The sequence below is a fragment of the Vigna unguiculata genome, chromosome 1, assembly GCF_037176805.1.
Source record: "Vigna unguiculata cultivar grain cowpea cultivar isolate G323 ecotype 2 chromosome 1, ASM3717680v1, whole genome shotgun sequence".
NCBI lineage: Eukaryota > Viridiplantae > Streptophyta > Magnoliopsida > Fabales > Fabaceae > Vigna > Vigna unguiculata.
Window position 1 is genome coordinate 41,291,119 of NC_140792.1, and position 20,357 is coordinate 41,311,475.

Consider the following 20,357-nt stretch of genomic DNA (forward strand, 5'->3'; position numbering starts at 1 on the left):
TTAAAATTTAAAAACATTAAAAGATCAATTTGACAAAAACAAGACCAAAAGAATAATTAAACCTTAATAAATATATCATTCAATAGAAGTTATATTATAAGGTTAATCTAGTTTCCCAAAACTAGTAATATTTAACTTGAACTTTGTGTAACGTTGGTTCATTGGTTTTTCTCTTGTCTGAAATGTCTTGACTTTTGTTTTATTGACAAAGATGCGTGAAAAGAAATTATTATTTATTTTATTTTGTAGATTACTGAAATAATATTTTCTTTTAATCTGATGTACAACTCACATTAGATATACAAAGCATATCAAGGTTACATTACAACAAACTGTGCGCCATTGTAGAACTAAACTCCAAGAATACTTTTAATTGAAATGTAAAATCATTTGCTTCGTGAATCAAATCAAGTTACTATGAACCATTATGAACAATTTTGAATTTTTTTATTTTTATTTTTATCTGCTTTCAAATTATATAAACTATAATTATTTAAGAAATATTTGATAAGTGTTATTTATACTTAATTTATTAACTATAACATTTACTTATTTAAGTTTTTTACACACTTTATTTTCATAGTTTTCTATTCGATTTTTACATTTATAGGAAAATAGAAGGTTAACTATATATATTTTTTATTAATATATATAACATTTTAACATTTTAAATTCTTTTTGTAAAATTTAGTGATGGAATAAAAATTACAAGAACTAATGAACATAGAAGAAGACAAGATAATCAAACTTATATGGTCTCTTGCTTAACTAGAGTAGTTCCTTGCTTAATCATAATTATTTAGTAGCATCCAATCAACATTTTCCTTGTTCAGTCAAACCACGAACCAAAGAACAATATATCTTAAGCATCGAGATTCACCTAACAAGAGACGTTACTGACCAGTGAAAATTGTAAGTAAACAGCATGAGAACTTTGGTTGCATATCTCACTCAACAAGTCTAAGTTTGACTTAACAAGTCACTTATGGAATGTTCTCCCTTTAGCTCGAAATCACATATAAGAGTATAGGAAGATAGAAAAGAGAACATAGCAAATAACAAAAAAGGGAAGGTTAGGTCACTTATTGGAGACACCACCCATGACTACTACCTCCATTTGTTCATTGTTTTTATATAGAGATTTCATGTTATTCAACTTCATAAGTAGCTAAATATTCTTTTGTTTGGACTAGATATAGTCATAAAATTATTCTTTTACATTGACTTTTAATCTTGGGTTAAATATGTTTTTGGTCCCTCAAGTTTCAATGAAATTTGGAATTAGTCCCTCTTCAAAACTTTTGACCAATTTAGTCCTTCATTTTTAAAAATGCGTGAATTTAGTCCTTCCAAATTTTGTTAAGTTTATTTGACATTTGAAGCACATTTCATAAAATATTTGAATTGTTTACACCATTTGACACATTTTCGCTTCAATGTTAACTCAAATATTATGATAAAATGCGTTTAAATTGTTATATCTCCTCTTCAATGTTAACTCAACTTTAATGCTTCTATAACCAGGTTGTATCTCCTCTGAAGCATCCGACAACAATGTTGTGTCTGGACTAAAGAAGTATGTCTAACAGTTGCGTACGTCCTCGATTTGTGTACATGTTCACAATGCGTTAGAAGCGGGCAAACGTGGGTCTTTGAGACGTCTCCACTAGTGCAGATTATTGTTTTTAACTCGTCTTATATGTCTCGGTTATCCAAGAACCGAAGCATATAATGGCATGGTGGTATTTTTACAATTCTAGCCAACTTTTATGCCTCAGTTCACAGAACACCCGAAGCAAAAAAAAGGTTTTATGCTTCAGTTCATTAAAAACTAGTGCCAAAAGCTCGCATATGTCTCGGTTGCGGAGACTCGAAGCCAAAAACTTGCTAATATTTCAAAAATGCCACTAGTCGATACATATTTGGCCTCGGGTGGCAGCAGACCGATGACAAAAGCTATCATATGCCTCAGTTATTAATTGAACTGAGGCCATAGAGTTTAATTAGGATTCAAAACGTGAACCCCTTTTTTCTCTTCTTCTTCCTCGCGCTTCTTCTCTTCTCTTCTTCGCTGCAACTCCATTTCTTTCTTCTCTCTCCCTGCAACCTGCACCTGCCACCTCGTTACCACCACCCTGCTCCGGCCACCGTCGCGTCGCCTCCGCTGTTTCGCTGCACCTTCATTTACAGCACCTCCATTTTGTGCACGTCCATTTCCTGCACCTTTTTCCCCATTTTCCGACCTCCGTCACGCCGTCTTTCCTCCAAGGTAAGTTTCCAAACGCATTTTCCTTTCATTTTTTGTTTTGTATATATTTATTTTCAATTTGGGTTATTGTTGAGTCGCGAGAATTGATTTGCATTAGGTTTGAAATTGTGTGGGGTCTTTTGAGTAGTTTTGTAAGAGAATTGGGTCTAAATTTAAGAGCAGTGGGTCTAAATTTTAGAGCATTAAGTCTGAATTTAAAAGCATTGTAACAACACTACAATTCAATATGTAATATATTTTGTCATGGTTTTTGGTTGTTTTTTCTTTTTTGTGTTATTTGTGACCTTCTCTTGTGTTTTTTATTGTCTCTTGTAACTCTTGAAAACGTGGTTAGTGTTGCATTGCATCATCTTCCAGTGTCATTTGCTTTTTACGCTCCTAGGTTCCTAATTCTACTATTTTTTTATGATTTTGTAGTTTGTTATGTATTAGTTTTATATTTTATACATTAGTTTAATTATTGGTAAGAACTTCAATGTCAATCCTATGAATATGGCATGTTATCTCAACGGCTAAGGCATAATATCTTGCACGGTGTTTCCTCCAAATTTGATATTTCTATCATATATTTATAATTGTTTATTTGATTTTCTTCCTTAATTAATTGTAATGTTATTGATATAATATAGTCTAATAGATAAAGTGACTCATATGAGTACGGTTACTATATAATACAATGGATGACAATCATTGTGTATGCTTGTATTACAACTAATTGGGAAACGGTAATATATATTTGAATTAAAATGAATACTTTGCAATATTGTCTTTATATATACTAACTTAAGTTAATGTCTTATTTTGCAGACATTCAAGATTTCTGTGCCAATTCCCGCGAAGTCCATACAATTTGGTAGGATAGCATGTGCAAAATTTATAATTCATATGTACAACAGAATTGATTAGGATATGTATTTGGATTGTGGATGTTTCATAAAATATTTTGTTCTAGTCTATGCTGGTTTTAAAAAAAAATATGCAGGTTTAAATGTGTGAATAACAATAAAACAGAAAATGTATTTAAAAAAAATAGTATACTAGACATCGGTTCTTACCATAACTAAAGCAAAAAGGTGGTCTATAGCCTCAGTTCTTACCATAACCGAGGCCAAACGCTCTGTGAATTTTTAAATTAATTAAAAATTTTGTGAACCTATGGCTTCAATTCAGACAAGACCCAAGATAGAAAAGCGCCTCTATGGCTTCGGTCCCCCTAGAACCTAGGCAAAATAGCGCCTCTATGGCTTCGGTTCGCACTCGAGGCCAAAAGTCATCCCCTTTTGGCCTCGTCCAAATATGTCTCAATTCTAAAACTAAGGCAGAATAACAAAAACAACTGGGGCCAAAAGTCATTACTACACTAGTGCTCGGAGCTTCATAAGTTGTAAGACGTTGGAAAACCCTTACGATTTCTTGACCGAAGATAGGGTAATCAATAAACCATTTGTCTAGACACGAAAAGTGAGTTATTAATCTTTTTTAAATTCTTGACCTTAATGAGGTTTTTTTTTATTAAGTTGATAAGGAATTGTAATTCAATAGAGTATACTTAACGTTTAATGTTTAATGTAAGATATTGGTGTATAACTTTTTATGATAAAGATTGATGACCATGAAGAAGAGGAGAATCATTATTCTTGAGCTTAATGAAATAAGAGAGTGGGGTGATGAAGTCGAATCTTAACATATTCATCCAACTAGCTTTCTTATTTTAAAAATACCAAAAACTATTGTAATGTTTAATGCTAACTTCTCTTTTAAGTTTTGGTTATTTAATCTCATTTCATGTTTTATGGTTTGTTTTGTGCCTAGTAGTATAAAGTTGATATGGTTCTTAATATGCGATGATGTTTTCTAAACAATCATTTACAGAAAGTGCATCGGTGCATAGTAGTATCAAAGTGTCGTATTCATAAGGATTTAACAAGTATATTGATAGTTAGTTTTTGAATTTTGATAAATAGTACATCTAAATATTGATAGTAGTAATTATATAGATTGAGCGGAGCAGGGACTTTGATTGGATTTCATCTCATTTTCTTCAACTGCACCACTACTATCTTGTCTACTTAATATGCAAATTATTTAATATCCTAGAGTAGGCCCATTTCTGCAGTCTAAAACCTAAGGACTTTAAACCCAATATGATTTCTCCACTCCTGATTGAATGAATCCTTGCTTTACTGTGCAAGACTCCTTCATCTTGAACACCCTCTAAATCTTGTGGAAGCTTATAGTAAGACAATGATGGTCTGATTGGGCCTCAATTTGAGACTAGTCTTCCAACTCAATCAAAACTAGTGAAGTACGATGAGTTGTCAATTCATTCAAACAGTTGAGACCAGTCTTCCAACTCAATCCGCAAAAGTAAAATAAGATGAGTTGTTAATTCATCATTAAGCATAAATCAAGCCACAAACTATTGAATAAAAGCATAAATAAATACTCAAGAAGTAGGAGCATAGATAATTAAAATTGATTACATCAAACCTGGACATGAGAGTTCAACTATTCATAGAATATTGTAATACAACTTCATCGGACATAGAATTTATAATAAAAGTATATCTCTCTAGCCTTAGAGTCATATTCCTGCTCTACTACTACATTTCTAACTCTCCACTCAATACTTAGAATGAGTAAATGGGGTATTTATTTATAGGAATTTTTTAGCAGTGCTCAACTCAACTTTTGGCGCTCAGCCACATGGGTTTCTTCACAGGTTGTTTTCTTTCTCAAATTAGCCCATTGTGTTAGTGTTTAACACTTGACCTTTACTTCTTGGGAGAGATTTCTTATCTACTCAACCTCATGGGTTGGTGCTCCAGATTTTCATGCAAAGAATGATTCCTCATGTAGTTCAACTCCAATTTGTTGTGCTCAGCCAGAAAGTTAAAATATGTTGTTCTGTCTTTTTTACTTTCATGGTTGTACCTCAATGACTTTGACTCAGCTGCATACTTGATATTTTCTCTCACATAATTATAAAACAACAAAATATCATTACAATTCATAAAATTCCATCTCTTAATACCTCATTTTGTATCTTACACCACATTCATGTGAATCCAATGCTCTTTACCAGAAAGTTAACAATATTTCAATGCATTTTTCACATTTTCAATTTTATAATTTTATATTAAATCAAAATGTTTTATTTAATGATAATTTAATCTTTTTAGGCTTAATAACTTTCAAAAGTCTAATAAATTTTAACATTTCTAATTGAGTCCTAATAATTATTTTTAGTTTATGGAGTACTAAAAGTTTAAATATTTTTAATTGACTCCTTGTCATTTAATTTTTTTCACATAAGTATAAATTAATGAAAAAGATAACAATTACATCACCTAGTCAAAAGAAACATTAAACAACATGAATTCTATTTAAAAATATAAAAATTTTGATTACTTAATAAACCAGAAAATTTTAATAGGAACTCAATTGAAAATACGTAAAATTTATTAAAAATTTAAAATTTAATTAAGTCATATTTAAAAACTAAAATAGAAAATATTTAAATTTTTAATGGAGTTAAGCATCAATTTAATTTTTTTTATCATTCTTCAAATATGTTTTTACATGAAATAATTTTTTAATAAATTTATTACTAGGCTTAGATAAAATATTTTTTTCTTTTTACATTTAAATTGAGTTTTCTAATATTTTTATAAATATACTTATTACTATTCTTTGATAAGATTAATCTAACCATTTTTTTTATATTCATCAATCTAGTCTGTCTAAACAAATTTAATAAATAAATATTTTATTTTAAATAAAAATATCTAAAAGCATCAAGAAGCAGTTTGTAATCTTTTTAATTTAAAACTGTTAAGTAAATATGATGGTTTTATTAGGCATGTATCAACTATTATATAGCTGAATAGAGTGCATATGATTAAAAGGATTTGATAGCAGAGCAATAACTATTAACAAAGAGAGTCTCATCCACATTTGAAGACTATTTTGATAAAAAATGGTCTTATACAACTATTACAGTAAATTATCCAAATGTGTTTTACCGTTAAACTCAAGTTTCACATGTCACGGATTTAAATTTTATTGCATTGCGTAAATAAGACTTAAGTGTGAGCAAGTCTTTATTTTTATTGAGAATAAAGTTTCAGTTGTAATATTTGGTTAGTTGTTTCTCTAATTTGCGATAGAGAAAAAAATACATTCTTAGGTGAAATTAACACGGTGATGTATATCTAATTTCATTATGACTTTAATCCAATCACGTTATATTACTGTATTTGATTATCTTCCTTCTTGATCTTTTACTCTCTCTTTTTTTTCTCATATGTTTGTTTCTTCCAACAGAAATTTTCTGTGAAATTCCATAATAAAAACTTATAGTCGGTTGAATAGAAAGCTTTAAAAAGATGATTTATTTTTATAGAAAATTTAAAATATTTTATGTCAAGATATTTGTTTGGATCAAAAATTAAAAAAACAGAGAAATTTTATTAGAGATATTAGATTACTTAAATTAGGAAATCTTAAATTTTATCTAAAAGTATGGATTTCAAATCATTTATATTTTTAAATTCACTTTTTTTCCTTCATATACTTGTCTTAACTCGATATTGGATAGGATTTTTTTTTTTTTTTTTTGACATTGAGACACTGTTGAGATGACTATTTTTCTTATTGATGTCAATTATAGTTGTTTTTATCTATGTTGATAGAAGTTATTTTGTAATATAAATTGTTAGATTTTTTTGAAACCATTGTTATTTCTTGATTAATATTAGTTAGGATTTTCTCTATCAATGTTGGAAACACTATATCTTTTTCATATATGAATTGAATTTCTTCAATTAACGTTTGTCAATATCAGTCGTAATTATTATTTTTATCATTAACATCAATGCATAAATAATTGTGATTGACATAAAGTCAATCAAAATCTCAATTTAACTAAAATATAACATTAACCAAAATTGATTTAAAAACATTATCAACATTGACATTTTTTAATTATTAACAATCATTTAATATTTAAATAAATGTTTATATTTGGTGGTAATGGAGAAATATTTTATTCAAACAATAAAACTAAAATTTACTAAATTTAAATTTCCTCATCCAAATAAAATATTTTAAAAAAATAATGTAAAATGTGATAATTAAATTTAATATATTTAAATATTTAAGAAATTGTGAGATTTTGTATTCATTATTTTGATATTTGAAAAAATTTAAAATACCATAAGTTCATGCCATAAAAGCATGTTAAGCAATATAATACTAATATAAATTATCATAATTGTATATAAAAGATAATGTGATTAGTCTTATTGGAATTGAAAGGTGACTTAGTTGCGGTTTTGTATTTTTCATATTTCATCTCTTTTTGGAATATAAAGGATTATTATTTTATTTGTGTTTGAGAGAATTGTTACTATTATTTTTTTGCTTTCTTTTTCTTTTCATAGGTCATCGGCGTTATTTACTACTGACACTTGTATATTACTCTTGGTAGTTAGTATTTCCTATACTATACTCAATATAGTTATAGTTCAATATTTCTTGTGTGTAAGTTACATAATATATCAAATTAATATAAAAAATTAATAAGTTACCCTAAAATAATTTCTGGTTCGGTCTTAACAAAAGTTAGTTTAACTTCACTAATATGAAACATGCTTACCTTAACCTTGGACAAAACAATTCCATTAAAGTCTTGAACCTAAAAAGAAAAGTAAAGAGCTTTCAAAAGAGAGCTTCAATCTATTATTACTCACGGTGGAAACTGCAATTAACAGACTCAGTCGAAAAGCCAAAATCAGGTAAAAAGGAGAATATGATGGTGTTTACAAAAGAATAAATCAGTGGTTCCAGCTTTACTCAATATAAACTGACAAAGTGATCCTCGGACCTCTGGTAAAATGTGATACATAAAACATGTCTATGAATTCTTAACCGCTTATTTTAACAAACTGAAAATTAATTTTACATGGCAACGAGACACCACATATCATAGCAAAAAGGCAATACTCTATCTCCACCACAGTCTAGACCAATAATAAACACAAGATAAATGAAATATATTATTCTGCATAACTTGAGAGTTCCCAGCACCAATATTTAATTATGCACACTAGTTACATACTTGAGGAGCATGGTGACAACGTCCCCTGATATCCTCCCTGCCTCAGTTTTCAGGTGATGGATCTTTGCTCCAGTATCTAGCTCAAGTCTCTTCACATTAGCACCAGAATCTCCACTACTCTGTATTCATAAAAATGAGACCATAATAATTAGAACAAGACACATTACAAAAGCTATAGTTATTTTATTTTACTGTAGTCAATTATAGACTTGCCTCTGACACTTTCTTTTGAAACTCGTACTCCAACTGAGCTCTGTACTCAGCAATTTCCTTTTCAGCCTCTTCTTTGGCCTGCTTCAGTCTAGCCAATTTTTCTAGCAAGGTACAATAATGATACTGATAAGTTCACCAATGAAGAGATTACACCAATATTCAGCGCAAGTTATAGAAGTACAATAAAGGAAAGGGAAAAAACAAAAGAAAATTATATAACCACTCCCATTTTTTAACTCTCGTTCTTATTATCGGATGTGCCTTAGTATGGATCATTAATTATTTAAGAAAAAAAAGATAATATTACATCAATCAATAGATTACACTAAACTACGTTAGAAAAATCAAGGATTGTCCATAGGGAGGAGGTGGAATAACTTATTATAGTAATAGTTAAAGAATTTGCTGTCTGATTATAATGAAACCAATAACTCAGACCTATATATGTAAATGAAAATATCAACGCAAAAGGGAAAGAAAGAGACAAGAATATGAACAATACCATTTTTTGCAGCATTGACAATCCTTTGGGCATCTTGTTCAGCCACCAGCAACTGTTGAATTCCACCTTGACCCCTGTTAGATGCCATTCTGTGATAAAATCAGTTGGTACCGATCAACATTTACGAAATTACTAAAATCTACAAATTAGACATAAAACAAGTCCTTCAGCAATTCAAACAAATTCCTTTGCAAACAAACCACCACAATCGCGACATGGAAATAACTACGCATAAGTTGTAACACAAAGACCTTGAGCTCAACAAATTAGACAAGTAATCCCACCGGAAACACTTCTCCTCACTCCAAAAGGAGGAGGCGGAGAATAATCATCAATTATGTACAACATTTCAATTTTAGACACTAGAGTAGAGTCTCCCCTAATTTACTTTTGTTCTCCCTTGGTGAAGTGATTCAATATACTTACAATGCTAATAAACTTAAATATGAAAACCTAATTCTCCTTTTTGCGATTTAAGACAACGATATCGTACAGAAAGCAGATCAAACACGCGCATCAAAACGCCAATTGAAAAACGACATATACAAATAATCCATGGTGATTATACATTGCATCAATCAGATGAAAATACATAGTCGATAACAAGCAGATGAAAAGCCAAGCGTTGATCATGTAATGAAAGCATAGAGAATAAAAAAGGATGAACGAGAAGAGGAAAACGAGTTGAGAATAGCATGAAAAACGCATGATATCTAAAAGGCCTGCATTGACATGGAAATCGTAGATCTGAAACGACGGAGAGAGAAGAGAAAGTACCGTATCAATTGGAGTGTGTCTTGGATTCAGAGAAAATCGGAGGTTGTGTGAGTGTGATAAACCTTTCTAACCGGCTGTGAACGAAAACCAGAGGACTGTTTTGCTGATTTGGTTTTTATTTACCCAATCAACACAAATTTTAAAAGAAAATAGTTTTATTCTTTTTCAATAACACTTTAAATGCCATTCTGTAATATTTAAAAGGTTAAAATACTTTATTTTTCATGTTTTTTTCAAAAATTTCAAATAGGTGTTAAGATTTTTTTTAGTCTTAATTAGATTCATATTTTTGAAAATGTATAATAGTTAGGCCAATTCCGTTAGTATGGTGTTAACGGTGTTAAAGATATGTCATGTGTTTTTAATATTTTTTAATTTTTTTTAATTTTTTTTAATTTTTATTTTTAAAAATTATTCATGCCATGTGTCACATCAATATTGTGCCACGTGTCAATCAGTAAGGTGACACGTGTCATGTCATTGTTTGAATCTCAATTTGGTCCATATTTTTGTTATTTTAATTATATTTCAATCCATTTTTTTTAATTTTCAATTTCATCCTCTCCAAATTGATATCAAATTTAACTTTTATATAAATTTTATAATGATATTTTTATTAAACATATTAATAATATTAAGTTTATTTTATATTTTGTTTTAAAATTTTAAAATATTTATTTTAACTTGTTACAAAATTATTTTAAATAATTTATATACAATTAGAGTTGGTTAAAAATTAACAATTTTATAAATTTAAATATAAAATTTTAAAACAATTTTGTAAAAAGTTAAAATAAATATATTTAAAAAATTTTAAAAGAATGGACTGAAATGTAATAAAAATAACAAATATATGAACCAAATTGAGATTCAGACAATGATTTGACACGTGTCACCTTATTGACTTGACACGTGACACAATACTGACGTGACACGTGGCATGAATAATTTAAAAAAAAATTAAAAAAATTAAAAAAAATAATAATTTTTTTTTTTAAAAAATCAAAAATATGTGGAGCTGACACATGACACATCTTTAACACTGTTAACTCTATACTAACGGAATGGGCCTAATTGTTACACATTTTCAAAAATATGGACTTAATTGAGACTAAAAAAAATATTAAGACCTATTTGAAATTTTTCAACAAAAACATGAACCAAGGGAGTATTTTAACCTATTTAAAAAGATATATCACACAATTATTAATATAAAAAAAAATATTATACAGTGAACTCCGATGCAATGCATCTATTTGGGCAGGCCCAATTTGAAAGTCCATAACTGGAAGCAACCCTTGACTCCTGGGTTTCAGTTAATCCAAATTCCTTCCTCCTTGGGTGTTTCTCGTTTTCACGAGGAGGCCCATGCACAAATGATAAAAGGTTTATTTTAATCAATAAATCATTATCATGAGATAAAGTATATTTTTCCTTGAAATAAATTTGATGTGAGAGAATATGATTTGTTGACCACATATATAATAAATATTAATGATCCTTTTTTAACAAAATTTTAATTTCTAAAAGACTAAACCAATACACTTTTGACTTTTCAAACATTGAAAGAAAATGTTTATAAAATTTAATGTTGTTATCTGTGTGAAGCTTTAATCCAAGAATTCATTATTATTATTACTAATTTTTAAATTAAAAATGCGTAAATTTATAATTCTGAAAATTCAATAAAATTTTGAACCAATATTTTTTATCTTTTTTATTTTAATAAATTGAATTTGTAAAAATAATACAATCAATCTTCTATTTTTTACCAAATTATGAGTAACGTGTTGAAGTAAAATATGTTGGTTAATATCCATCGAAAGTAGAAATTAAGTCTGTATCAATTAAAACTCAAGAGATGCGTTTTTTAATTGTATATATTTGCTTATCTCTAGTCAATATACTTGAACATGTATATGATGATGATTTGATAATTATTTGTATAAGCAGATATTTTGTTTTAGTACATACATCACACAAAAAAAAAAAAGACGTTTCTTTTTTTCGTATAAATTGTATTTCCAGAAATGACATTTTAAATAACTCTACCTTTAAGAAACTTATTTCAATAACATGCTTAAAATTTTATTAAAATCATTCCTTATATATAGATATTTTAAATTACAAAAAATATATAATATAATTAACTTTACGTAACAGTTATATATATATGGGATGAAGTCGTATAGTTGGTGTTCTTATTTACTTGTATGCTACGTACGCAAAATCTGCTTTCCTATTTTATAAAAGATTTATAATATCTCTTTCCTATATATGGTATTTCTTATAATATTATCAATGAATTGATAGATTTTAACGTTTGATAAGAAAAAAAAAATATTTATTTTAGAATATTTTTAAAATTAATATTCATGATTGACCCAAAACAATGGATTTGTTATTGAGGTACGTAATTTGGGCATAGGTCGAAGACAAATCACATTCACTTAACAAAACTTGTAGAATTTTTGTTAAATTTTATGAGTAAATGATAAAGTGATAAGAAAACGTTAGATTCAAGTTCAAGTGTTTGAATAAAACATTTTATAACTTCCAAAAAGTTCAAAATATATTAAGTTTGAATGGCTTCATTTTAAAATTGATTAATATTTGAATAAAATAATCTAGTATTAAAGCATAATTTCATTGAATAATATATATATTAAACATTCGTTCAAGTTTGCTTGATTTGAAAATTTTGACGTGGATTTAATTGATATGTAAACTTTAGAAATTATATAGGAATATTTATGTTTTTAAAAATATCTTTCAATTAAAAGTATCTAATATATATAAAGCAACAATACTTTTATGATAACAATAATTTATAATTTTTTATGTTGATAAATTTAATACTTATGATTTTAATTTGGATATACAGAATAACATTAATATATTTATCATGTTTTTAAAAGATATTATACACTTGTCAATATTAAAATATAACGTATCATATCTTAATATTTTTATAATAAACTATTATGGTTGTAGGATACGTGTCATACATATCGTATCCATACATTAACAAATAAAATACTTAAATTAATATTAATTAAGAAATAAGAAGCACCCTAACTTAAATTATTATATTATTTAGAATTGGAGACGATTCTTCTCTAACTAAATATCCTAATTAAAATTATAACTAAAAACCATAAAATAGAAAATATAAAGAAGGCTAAATTTAATATTAAACCTAATTTATTTTTAAAATAAAAATTTTAAACATCTAATTTTAAATAATTAAATTATCCTTATAAATTCCAAAATTTTAATTCAAACAACGTATTTTCTATAAAACATTTTAAAATTGTATTCTTTAAAAAAAATATTTTTATATATCTTTTTGTATCAAAGAAAACTTTACAAGAAGTCAAATCCATTGTAGGTTTTTCCCCAACTTTAGAGGTTGACATAAACTCTACGTAAGGAAAACAATTGCATCAACTCACTTGAGTTGAGCCTCAATGATAGAGTATCTAAAGTTTTTTTTGCGGGTAAATAATTTTAGAAAAAGTTTACCAAACACCAGATAAAAATCTTTGATACTTTGAAGTTGGAACAAAAACAAAAGATTTTACCAAATAGCAAATAACTATTTTTTATGTTTTGAAAAAAAAAATGTAATTAGAATTAGAAGTAGGTTAATGAACTTCTTTTCACCACAGTTGTTTCTGTTTCAGTTCACTTTTCAGAATTTATATCTCATCATTTCATGTCTTCTTCAACAAAAATCTACTCTTGAACTGCTAAGTTTACAATTTTCATTAAGTATTAAACTTCCATGGCCCATTTCTTATACTTATATATTCCTCGCTTCCGAGCATGTGAATCGTTGAGCTCGATTGAAGAAGAAAACGCTTCCCACAATAAACTTCCAATCCAACAAAAAGTCGCAATCGCATCACAACTTCACTAAAGACACCCTTGCACGACGCAAAAACGTTTTGTCCAAACTAAATTTGCACCTTGCATACACTTACCTTTTGCAATATCTTCGGTAATGACAAATATGTTTCGTGGGTAAAATGACGTGCACCCGTTTTCAAGGTACATATGAATTTTCATCTTTTAAGTTTGTTGTAATCTTTCAGCTCAAATCATGACAAATATTCAGAAAGTGTTACACTAACTTGTTGTTTAGTTTGTAAGTTTTGGTTTAAAATTTGTTCACCGCCTCACGTTGAAAATAAATAGACACTCTGGAAAGGAGTTTGGTCCCCGTCATGAATAAAGCATATAACGAGGAAAGACAAGGACGTCATGGATGAACCGGGAAAAAAGATACGCTATCTCAGTCCTATAAAAGTCCGCACTGGACCACACCACCTTCAATTCAGAACAGAAAAATTAAAAATCATGGACCACACAAATAGATAAATTCATTAATCGCGACACAGTTAAGTAGACACGGTACAACGATCTCGCTCTCAGAAACACCTCTTCACCACTACATGTGATCCCATCGTCTCAACGTATCATTCAAAAATTCCCGAAAAATAGGGCAAACAATAAGTTCGGTAAAACGACACGCCACGGGTCATTAGCGCACATGTAGGATAGAGGAGAGGATCGTGTAATGTAACGCTTAAAAAAAATGCATACACAAATTAACATGGACATGCATGTCTGTTGAAGGACGTTACTGCAAATAGTAAACATAAATAAATACACACAGTGACGAGGATGTACAAATCCCAAATCCAACATCCATCGAACACAATTAATTAAGGCTGTCTCCATATTACAGGTGTGGGGAGCTCCTGAATGACCCGAGAGCCTTTGCCGCTTGTGCTCTCAATACGTACTGGTGGTAGACTGCAGCAATGGTTGCACCGATGAAAGGTCCAACCCAGAAGATCCACTACCATTCCAAAACAATTTTCAGACTCAATTATAATTCATTTATCGGCCAACCATTAGTAACGAAATTTATTAGAAAATTATACTTTTTTTTGTCATTAATGTAGGTTACAAATATTATAATGACCTCTGTAAGTTAGTATATAGGATTCTCTGTAAAAACTTGTTTGTCTCTTTTACAAGCTTCATTTCAAGCTATTTTTTTTTCACTAAAATGTGACTAATTCCTTTTCAACTTTTTTATTTGATAAGTAATAAATATTATGAAACATTAAAGATCATGTAGTCAGCGTTAATTAGTTTAAGTAATAATTTGACTAATTAACAAATACTATAATTATTAATTAAATAATTGCAAAATATTTATCAATAAGAACATATTTATGGAAAGATAAAAAGTTATTTGTAATTTCAGCTTTATATTTGGAAAAATAAATAATTGTTTATAAACAAGTTAGTTGAATGTGAGAATTTATATATTAGACTTATTTCTTAACATTTTTTTTCTCTTTTTGTCTTCACATGCTGCTATTTTTTTCTGGAAAAAAAAAAAAAAAACTGGTTTTATTTCATCCGGAAAAAAATAATTATTTTAAAGACCACTCTCGACAAACTTATCTAAACAAAAATTGATTCAATTATGACAGATTACAAAGACAGATTATACGTACATATTAACCCAAATTTTTGAAACACATCCAGTGAGAAAGAGAAGTACACTAGGACATATATAAACTGTTTGATCGTTATTTTTTTGTAACATAAAAGTTAACACAGAAAACTGAAATGAAATATGTGCATGTATCTCGTACCTGGTCATCCCATGCTTTCTCGTTGTTGAATATGACAGCAGGGCCGAAGCTTCTGGCGGGGTTGATGCCGGTGCCGGTGACAGGGATGGTGGCCAAGTGAACCATGAACACCGCGAACCCAATTGGAAGTGGTGCCAAAACCTGCATAAGTATTTGAGTCACTCAAGTTTCTGTATCAAATTAATGTGGTATAATTAAGTATGCATATTTTTAGTGTTCCAAGTTCCAACACTTGTTTCTGAGGATATGGTTACGTTGTGAGTGAAAGTAAAAAGAAAAACGTACGGGAACATGGGAATCTCTGGCTTTTCTCTTGGGATCGGTGGCGGAGAAGACGGTGTAGACAAGAACAAAGGTGCCAATAATCTCAGCGCCCAAGCCAGCGCCTTTACTGTACCCATCAGAGAGCAAGTTCACGCCACCCTTGTACCTGTTGTAGTAACTCTTCTGAAACGCCTTTACCAGCCCCACGCCACATATAGCTCCCAAGCACTGAGCCACCATGTAGGCGATTGCTCTCACCAGCGACACCTTCCTGGCCAGAAACAACCCGAACGTGACGGCGGGGTTTACGTGACCCCCGGAAATGCCCGCTGTGCAGTAGACGAGGACGAAGATCATGCCGCCGAAGGACCAAGCGATGCCGAGAATGCCGACGCCATCGCAGGAGTCGCCGACGTGGATCTGGTGGTTGTAGCCGATGACGGTGAGGATGGTGACGTAGAGGAAGAGGAGGGTGGCGACGAACTCGGCGATGAGGGCCCTGTAGAAGGACCACTTGCGGAGCTCGGCGGCGTCGTAGAATGGGGTTGGGGGTGGGTCGTAGTAGTCCTTGTGGGTCAACTCAGTTCGTACCTCGGTTTCTATGTCCTTGGCCATGGTTGTGAGAGTTAGCAAGTTTCAGCGGGGTTGTGTTAAGTGATAAGGTTCACAGGAAATGATGGAAGCAAGTGTATGTATATATATACAAAGGGAACATGGTGTACCGTGGCTTGAGCTTGAAGGGTGAAGTTAAATTTGGGGTTAACCAGAGTTGCTTTTCCATGGCTGATAACAAATTTCACTGTTACTCTGCCCCACTCACCCCACATTTGTACTTCTATGCTCCTGATTAACCCCTTTCGGTGTCTTCTGCTTAAAATTAATATATATATATATATATATATATATATATATATATATATATATATATATGTTATTTGAAATTAGTAAAAATTAGAATTGGTATTTCTTAAAAATTTTGAATCAATTTAATTTTTTATCTTTAAAAATACCTAGACCAGATTTAATCATTTACATTCATTTTTTATTAAGTTTATTTAACACTTTTAAACGAGTTTCTCAACTGCTAAAATATGTCAAAGGGTGGAAACAAACAAAAATACTATAATGAGATGTGGTTTAAACGTCAAGTAAACTTAATTAAATTCACCCATTTAAAAAAAAATTAAATGACTAAATTCATTTAGAGAATTAAAGGACTAAATTCATACATTTAGATAATTAAATGACTAATTTCAAAACTAAAATTCAAATTTTACCAAAAATTCAAGGACCAAAAACATATTTAATCCTATATTTATTTATTTTATGATCCGACCCAAGTTTTTCCAACAGTATTGTTACGAACAACCACCGCGGTATTGTCTGCTTTAGATCAGCATGAAACTCCGTCACGGTTTTGTCCTTAAAAACATCTCAAAGCATGGAAGAAGGAAGGAGGAAGAAGTATTTTAAATTGTGCTTGACTTCAACTTTTAAGCGTGATGTGGGACTTATTGGGTGTACCATATATATATATATATATATATATATATATATATATATATATATATATATATATATATATATAACTATTTTTCTTCAAATTTTTTATTTTGTTCGGGTGCCTAATTCATTGATATTCGTTCCGGTGTCCTTTCATTATCTCATCCCGAATTGGACAGTCTTTCCATTTACTATATAGAAGTTTAGGGAAGAAATACATTTGCATTTAGAAATAGTATTAATTTTGAGGTTAGTCAAATTTAACATTTTATTTAAATAATACTCTTACCATTTTAAATAACACTCTTTCTATTTTTGTTGTTTTAGATAATGTTTACTCTCTAGAGTCAATGGAGTTTAAGATTAACAATAATGAATATTTTATTTTAAAATATTTTACTAAAATAGTTTTACTATTTAATAAATGCAGAAGTGATAGAAAAAAAAGTAATTAGTTTGAAGAACAATCAACAATGACAATACGAGATAGTTTAGAATTTCTCGGAAAGAAAATTAGGAATGAGAATTTGGTCCCAGTATTACAGATAATAAATCCTACTTTTATTGTAAAAATTATAAAAAATCTGCATGCAGACTCTGTGAGTATAATTTTTTCACTTATGGGCTCGGTCACAAGCCTAAAACTGAAATATGTTGGATAGGTGAATTAACCAAAATAACTAAAAACATGAGAATTGTGAGACAGAGTAAGTATTTTTTTTCGTATTTTTATTTATGTTTTAAATAATATATTTATGTATAATTAACAATAAGTAATACAAAAAGATTTAAATTTAAAAGAATTTTAACTAATTATGTATTAATTTAATATTTATTGTCTTCGATGAATGAAATATAAAGAATCAATTCTAACTTGAAAATTATGGTGATGACACACAAGACCAGAAACAATAATTTTAATGTTTTATATAAAAATTATTTATGATTATGAAACTAGTTCAAATGTATTTAAAATAGGGAATTTTAGTATAAAATGATGGTATGATTCCATAAAAAACCAAAAACATTATTTTATTGATTGACCTTCATAATAAAAAATTAGTAATTAATTATCATGATAAAAGTAATTCAAAACACCCTATAAGAGGGATGAAGCATAAAGTCAGAAGGGTATTTTACCATAAGAACAAATTATATAGTGATTCACTTACATGTCTACTTAACAATTACACCGTAATTATTGATGACAACTTATAAAAATATTGTTTGATAATAAACAATATTGTTTCGTAACATAATATTATAATTTTGATATTGATGTCAACTTATAAAAATGCATTTTAGTTTTAATTTTATACTTCTTTAATTATTGATTTAATTGTACATAATTTGTTCAGAACACAAAAACAAAAACATTCTCGTGCACCACCTGCTTCTGCACTGAACTGCTGGTCCTATAAAACAAGTTTGAAAGTACTAGTAGTTAGTCAGGGGGGAGAAAGATAGGTGAGATTATTAGATGATGCCATTATATTTCATTATTAAAATATTTATCTACACAAACAAAACATTAATAAAGAGTATTTCGTTTAAAAGTTGTAATTTTTAATCACTAAATTAATTTTAAAAGCTTTTATTTTTTTTATTAATATGATTTAAATGGAATATAAGACCACAAGTGTGATAATTACTTAATGGTAAGAATCTCTTATTTATTTTTTCATTTAATTTTGTGTTATTTTCATGACAAAATTTAGGATTTAAATTCTTTTAAAATAGATGTAACTATTTTTTTGTTGGTTTATTTTTGTAGAGAATTTGAGGTTTGAAGAAGATTGAATGAAGCTTCAAATGTGTAGGAGTAACTTCCTTATTCATTGAGTTTGATGTAATGTATCTAAACTTATTGTATCTTTCACTTAAGCAATATCCTTCATGACTATTGAGATTTTTCCTTAATTTTCATGTGAATGATTCATTATCTATGTTATTTTGTGGTATCTAAATATTAAAAAATACTTTTGAACCTGGACAAGGATAAAACAACTTAAAAATTTAGAAACACTTTTTCATAATGCATATCTTGTGTAACATAATTAAGGAATTAATTTTCACAAGGTCTAGAACTTGTTTTTAAGGAATTAGGACTTGTGAAATTATGGTATGAATGTTTGAGACATGTTAGAAATATATCGTTTAGAGTATTGCATTAAGTTTAGCTCATAAAATCTAACCCTAAGAATCTTTGCCATAATAGAATAACTTAACTTTAATTTAATAGTTTTATATGCTTTCAATCCAAGTTAAATAATAGGTATAGACAATTAACTACACACGAAAATCCTTTAGGAAACTATTTTCAAGCTTTCGAGTTATTATTTGAACACTTTGCTATATTTGTGAAAGAGTTAATAATCACTACATCTTTATTGTTATTTTCTATAAAATTTTGATCTTAACATTATTCTAAACCAAAAATAAATATAAATTCTTGATTTTTTTTTTTATTTAAACTAACAATTCTAGATATTTTAAATTTTAGTAAATGAAAAATGTACGAAACAGTTTAAACTTACCGAAACAATAAATTTCAACAAAACAATTAAATTATAGTAAAAAGATTGTTTGTTCATAAAAGTTGGATTTTTTTTAATACATATAAAAACAAAGGTTATATATTTTGGGTTTTTTCTTCCTGTAAATGGATTTGGAAAGAAATTTACAAAACTAAATGATAACCCTGAACCAAAATAATTCGAAAAAGAGTAAATATTAACGAAATTATATTAGTTTTTAAAAAATAAAAATAACTCAATTTTTTTTTTAAAAAAAGACCAAAACATGAATAATTAGTAAATACTCAATAAATATTAAGCAATCGAAAATAAACATTTGGAAACATGAATAAAACAATTTACGAAGAATCATCAAGAACAATAGATTAGTAATAAGGACATTATTGAATAAGAGAGTACAATTCTCATCTTCTTTATAACTTATATATTTTTTGATTTTTTATAATTTTTTCTTAGTTTGCAAGGACTAACATTTTTTTTAATTCTTCATAGT

The 20,357-nt window shown here is 28.6% G+C and overlaps 2 protein-coding genes across 2 annotated transcripts; both read right to left on the reverse strand.

The window, feature by feature from the left end:
* Positions 1-8,090: 8,090 nt before the first annotated feature.
* On the reverse strand, positions 8,091-10,014 carry LOC114180275 (V-type proton ATPase subunit G-like). The gene is made up of 4 exons (XM_028066571.2): positions 9,883-10,014; positions 9,106-9,194; positions 8,604-8,704; positions 8,091-8,509 (listed from the first exon to the last, which is right to left on the reverse strand). The coding sequence occupies exons 2-4, from the start codon at positions 9,191-9,193 to the stop codon at positions 8,366-8,368; spliced, it is 333 nt and encodes a 110-aa protein (XP_027922372.1). The 5' UTR covers position 9,194; positions 9,883-10,014; the 3' UTR covers positions 8,091-8,365.
* Positions 10,015-14,247: 4,233 nt separating this feature from the next.
* Positions 14,248-16,501, reverse strand: LOC114170172 (aquaporin PIP2-7). Its single transcript, XM_028055674.2, has 3 exons — positions 15,846-16,501; positions 15,561-15,701; positions 14,248-14,749 (listed from the first exon to the last, which is right to left on the reverse strand). The coding sequence occupies exons 1-3, from the start codon at positions 16,437-16,439 to the stop codon at positions 14,630-14,632; spliced, it is 855 nt and encodes a 284-aa protein (XP_027911475.1). The 5' UTR covers positions 16,440-16,501; the 3' UTR covers positions 14,248-14,629.
* Positions 16,502-20,357: the final 3,856 nt, after the last annotated feature.

What these genes read in the sequence shown, in the direction of transcription:
- LOC114180275 (XM_028066571.2), bottom strand. Translation starts at nt 9,193, where the DNA reads ATGGCATCTAACAGGGGTCAAGGTGGAATTCAACAGTTGCTGGTGGCT. An exon ending in TGTCAATGCTGCAAAAAATG is followed by an intron (nt 8,705 to 9,105) that starts GTATTGTTCATA and finishes GTACCTTGCTAG; the next exon opens with AAAAATTGGCTAGACTGAAG. An exon ending in TTCAAAAGAAAGTGTCAGAG is followed by an intron (nt 8,510 to 8,603) that starts GCAAGTCTATAA and finishes TTATGAATACAG; the next exon opens with AGTAGTGGAGATTCTGGTGC.
- LOC114170172 (XM_028055674.2), bottom strand. Translation starts at nt 16,439, where the DNA reads ATGGCCAAGGACATAGAAACCGAGGTACGAACTGAGTTGACCCACAAG. An exon ending in CCAGAGATTCCCATGTTCCC is followed by an intron (nt 15,702 to 15,845) that starts GTACGTTTTTCT and finishes ATACTTATGCAG; the next exon opens with GTTTTGGCACCACTTCCAAT. An exon ending in AGAAAGCATGGGATGACCAG is followed by an intron (nt 14,750 to 15,560) that starts GTACGAGATACA and finishes TTGGAATGGTAG; the next exon opens with TGGATCTTCTGGGTTGGACC.